Source organism: Ursus arctos, unplaced genomic scaffold (assembly GCF_023065955.2).
Source record: "Ursus arctos isolate Adak ecotype North America unplaced genomic scaffold, UrsArc2.0 scaffold_12, whole genome shotgun sequence".
Taxonomy (NCBI): Eukaryota; Metazoa; Chordata; class Mammalia; order Carnivora; family Ursidae; genus Ursus; species Ursus arctos.
The window spans coordinates 65,330,877-65,336,402 of NW_026622786.1; the positions used below are offsets into that span (position 1 = coordinate 65,330,877).

The window sequence follows — 5,526 nt, forward strand, 5'->3', positions numbered from 1 at the left end:
TCTCTTAAAATGCCAATTGTCAAACTTCTTTACTGACAAGAGGTAGAATAAGTTTTTTAAGTATGGTATACAAAGCAAAACTTAGTTACAGTTGTTGGAATGGAGAATTCAGTTAGAGCCAAAAGATGTTTTAAGGAGCAGAATACAGTCAGTTCAAAGCCTGATTGAAAGCAACTTCAATTTTATAGTTTTCTTCAAACAACATCTTCATTGTTTTCTGAAAAAATGGTATTTGAGAAAAAGAAGTGTCTCGAGTTACTGTTTTTATGAGGAGAGAATTGCTGAGTCTTTTAAATGGTTAATGAGAAGAAGTAATAGTTAAACACTTGGAGCATTGATTTCTGATTTGAATTCTCCAACACAGGCCAGCCCTGAGGGAAGGGGAAAAAAAGCTTGCTAATTAACATTTGATTACTGATGCCACCTTCTCATTCCCCTTGCACCATCCGGTTTCAAGTGTTTTTGTTCAGGAAGGATTTTTAGGATGGTTTTAACTTGCATTTTAGTAAAACAAATCCTTCTGCAACTGCAGTGAGTATATAATATGTTAAAAAAGAAGAAAAAGAAAAGTCCTTAGATATGAAGTATGTGTTCAAAACCCAGTCTGGATCAGGAATGATTGGTTTCTTAACTATAAGCCTTTCAGAGCACCAAAGATTGCTAGGAAACTGGAAGGAAGCCTAGTCTGTATGCCTTATTTTGATTTAAACACCCACACACAAATACTTATTTGTTCAGTGCAGTTACTATTTAGCAAACTCCTAACCAGAGCACCATTTGATAGTGTGAAGTACTTGGAGTTCAAAGTTTGATATAATTAAAATTTGGATAGGTTCTAACAGGACCAAAGGCCTTTTTCTTCTAAGATTGATAAGAGAATGAAATAGATATCTGTTTCAGGGTGCTTTTTGGTAAGCGTTGTAATTTGCCATAGTATTCTTAATTCAGAAAAATTAGGAACTAGAATACTCATAAATTGATAGCTATTCTAATCCCATGGCAATTAAGTATTTTGTTTCTTTTTTTGCTCTATTAAAATGTTTGATATGTGAAGAATCCTGAGCCAGATTTCAAACTTTTAAAGATGTTGACATAAATTAATGGAACTTTACAACTATATCACTTAGCTAGTAATATTCTGGCAAAACCATAGCCTCACTGATAACATTTGGTTGATGGAATAGTTATTTGGGAAACCAACATGACTGGCTTTATTTTTAAATGAGAGTTTGTAAGAGGAAACTGTTATTTATCCTTTTAAAAAATGTAGACTTTTTAGTGTAGTAAAAAGCAAAAGCTAAGACTCTTCTCATCTAAGAAAAAATTCACTTAAATGCTTATTATAAATCTGTATTTCTTACCTGAAATTATTTGCAATTTTCCTTTTTGATGTATTGTATTAACTCTTTACTATTTTTCTTCCATGTTCATTTTAAACTTTCCCATATTGCTTTCTTGTTCTTGTTTTCTTTTTTTCCTGTTCCTAGGATTAACTCCAATATTGTCATAAAATTTTAGAATTTTGAAAATCAGAAGTGATCTTGTTTTATTCTCTTCTAATATTGAGTAAACTAAGTCTCAGAGGGATTTCACCAACTTGCCCACAATAACAGCTGGACAAAATTAAGACTAGAAATCTAGTTCTCTCCTCTCATTATGGCATAATACCTCAAACCTTGTGCCTTTTCTACTGTCAGAATCTGCTTTCTCTTGGATAGTACTGAAATGACATTTAAAATTCCCTGAAATGTTTTTCAGTAGTTTGATCAACATTTAGCACACAAGGAATGATTTTATTAAGGCTGACAAGTTTCTACTAAGTTTTTTATATTTCAGTTTGAATAGCTACAAACAACTCATTTGAGGCTAATCTGAGCCTCAAAATTTAGCCTTTAGCAGAGTAACTTCCTAAGAATTTTTTTCCTAAGAAATTCTGATAAAATTTAACTAAAAATAAAATAATTTGGAAATTTATGGAACTCAAAAGAAAACTTTGTGGGAGATGAAGATCTTATATAATTTTATATTGAGCAGGTCATAATAAAAATGATCTTTTCCCCAGTGCTGTATTTATCACTGAAAATTCCACATGAGGAAATATGAATTTTGAAGTAAAGAGCATTGCTTAGCTTTATACATTAATTATTGTATAACAAATAGATGTTTATTATGAAAAGCAAATAAACACATCAGTACTATATTCTATACTATTTCAAGTTAATATAATTTTTTTCTTCATCACAAACAGTTGTCTTATCTGAAGCAATGGGAAGGAATGAAACTATCCTTTTAGAAAATCTAGAAAACAAACTCTGAAAAGTCTGTTGTCAATCTAGAATACTTGATCCATAAAGAGTATACTTTGCAACATAACTTTAATGTTCAGCTGGTAATCAAAGCATTTATTAAATTTCTTCAGAATTAATTGAAACATTTGCATAGTTTAGCAGCCTGAAATCTCAGATTTAGAGCTTAATGCATAACCAGAATTGAAAAGATTATGAAGGTTCAGCATGTTATTGAGCTAATGCTGATCAAAGAAAACGTGTAAGACAAAAAGGCCCTTAGGAAATGTTACTCTGTGAAGTGCCACTTGTCCTTAACTGGAATTTAACACAAATCTCTAAAGATGAAACTCCATCAGAAGTAGCACAATAATGGCAGCTGGGCATGTCAGCTACAACATCCTAGCCTGTGTATGTTCTTTCTGCCTCTCTCAAGTGCTGTCAAATCTTTCAAGTCAGTCAGTCTCTCAGTTTCTCTCTCTTCTTCCCCGTCCCCTTCCCCCTTCCCTTTAGTCCTACCTTTCTTCCCTGAGCCTCTCACTTTCCTTCTTCCTCTGTTTCTCCATCCTTCTTCCCTCTCTGAGAGAACTCTGTGTTCTTCATTTGATTCATGATGACCTTAAATTCATCTGCATCATTTCATACACAGCTGTATTTTGTTACTCAGGTTTCCTAGAATACTAATTTTTTAGAAGAATCATTTTTACTTTTGTGTGCATTTGGGATTTTTTCCTTCTCTACAAGATTGTGACGTAAAATTTTCATTAAGTAAAACCGTCAGTAAAGGTAATGGAATTTGAATATCTCCATCAGTAAAACTATCACTCGTTTTGTGCTTTTGCTATCATTATCACTTATCTTTCTTTCATATAATGGTAAAATCTGCCTATGGTTGCAGCATTGATAAAATAGGGAATTATTTTTGAAAGACTAGTTTGTTCACTTAAATTGTTGTTTAGTGATTGTGGTTTAACACATGATTCTTTTTGCTTAATCTCAGAAACTCTGTCAATTTAGTTTTTCCATTGGAACAATCAAACATTAGCCTAATATGCTTTGCCTAATATGCTTTACGTTGTACTGTCTCAGCCAAGTTCTGTCCACATTAACCAGTTTATTCTATGACAGGTTGCTTAACAGATGTCATTCTGGGAAGAACAATGAAGCCAAATACTTGTGCAATGGCTAACATTACTCTAACTTTGATCACTTTTGTTCAGCACATCAGTCTGGCGTTGTGCTTTATACCAACATAACACTATAGCCAGAACATGCTTTTCAGGCTTAGAATAGCAAAGGAATGTTATTCAATTCAGTGCAGTTACAGATGAGTTAATGGAAGAAGAAAAATACTGTTTATTTCATAATACCATATTGTTGTGTTTTGGAATTAAGGTGGAATTTAAAGAATCCCACTCCAGAGTTATTTGTTTCTAAACTCAACCCATAGTATTTGTGTATACTCTTCAATGCTGGGGTAGGCTTGCCACCTTTCCAACAAATAAATATTTGTCTTATCTTTCTACTCCCCCACCAAATAGCTGAGGAAGCTTGGTATATCTAGTCACCATAATTCAAAAATAACTTTAAGAAAGGAATTTTTTGTGTTGAGGCCTGAAGTCTCCTCATAATCCCTTTTCTGTCCTTTCCCTTTCTTTTATTAATATAATGCTTTGGGTTTATGGAACACCCTTCTTAAGAGCAGTACTGTTTAAGCATGACAAAATAGTCTTGGCTAGTGGAAGTGGTTAGAAGTTTGCCCAGTTGCATTTAGTTAAATTGTTGGGTTGATAATAACTAATGAAAATTTTCACACTTAATGCAACTGGCCATAAACAAAATACTGCATGGTAGACTGGCCATTGCTAAGAACCTCTGAAGAAAAGCTGTTTGTTTGAATTGAGTGGGGATCAAGCCATGCCCCCAAGCTCCTCAGTTCTCACTTACTTAGTCTTTTTTCACAGGTGTACATTAGAGATAAAAATAGATTGAGTTCCGTGTTTTGTTTTGTTTTGTTTTTTTCCCCAGTGAATAAATATCTCTATTTCACTGGAAGGATAACTTAGATGTGTTTATGTATAATAAACAGTAATGTGATACAAGATGCTGTAATTGGACAACATGATACTTTAGGCTTCTGCGTTTTTAAAACATGAATGAATGCTGCTTGTTTTCCATATCGAAGTGGCATCATAGAACAGATTATGTGCAACATTTCAATATTAGCTTTACTTGTTACAGTCAGGTATTCCTGTAACTAACTTGAAGAGTTAGTTAAGATGGGGTGATCTCTCCATTCTTAGACTTCTTAGTTTTTTAAATTTGTATATTCAGAATGATACAGAATTTCTGTATCCTATTTAGAAGTAAAGCTGAAGACAGATATGACACCTCTTAATTACTGGGTAACATAGAGTTTAAACTTCCAGCACTTTATTTGGAGAAATTACTTACCTCCTGTCCTTTTAAAATGAAAGGTATAATGTTGCATGTTGAGAAAAGTAGTTTTTCATCTTTAACAGTATTTAAAAAGTATCATTACTCTATTTTCAGGAAGAGCCTAAATAGTATTTTAATGGATGGCTCTCAGTTAATATTCTGTTGAAATAGTTTTTAATTTGGGGTGATATCAAAGAAATAATCTGTGCTGCTTTATTAAGCTTTATATCTTTGAAACTTCCACCAAACAATAAAGATACCTTCAGATTTTTCCTCCTGCCCTCTCCAAAAAATAAAACAAAACAAAAACTATATAGAAACTTGAAGTATATCTTTTGTTTATTGCACATCATGAGTCATTTAAAAATTCAAAACATTATTAACATTTATGATTATAATCCATCATAGATGAACTGTGCACCTGAAGTTTCCTGACTAAAAAGAAACTTGAAGTCATCCAGGAATATAAAAACAATTGGCAGAGGGAGATGTTTATTGAACCTTTATTTCACCTAGCCTTCATTGAGAATCTGCTTTTAAATTTGGTTTAGATTTTTTTACAAAATTTTTCTGACTTTTGTTTTCCTAGTTCCAAATTTTTGTTTCAAATCCAGAAGAGAAAAGGAAATACAATAAATATCACATAAATGGCAATGATCATAAGTCATGTGGAAACCTTATTTTAATTGTGCTTTTTCTTTGTATAGGTAAAGAGAAATGTGTATGACCTTACGAGTATCCCTGTTCGCCATCAATTATGGGAGGGCTGGCCAACTTCTGCCACAGATGACTCGGTAAGTGA

General features: G+C 32.7%; 1 protein-coding gene across 5 annotated transcripts in view; it reads left to right on the plus strand.

Moving 5' to 3' along the window:
- The window catches only part of FAF1 (Fas associated factor 1), a 486,729-nt gene that overhangs the window by 281,383 nt on the left and 199,820 nt on the right, over positions 1 to 5,526 (plus strand). For all 5 annotated transcript variants that reach the window (XM_048220345.2, XM_048220346.2, XM_057310649.1 and 2 more), the window contains one exon: positions 5,432 to 5,518. In XM_048220345.2, coding sequence (XP_048076302.1) covers positions 5,432 to 5,518 — 87 coding nt within the window. The remainder of the gene's footprint in view (positions 1 to 5,431; positions 5,519 to 5,526) is intronic.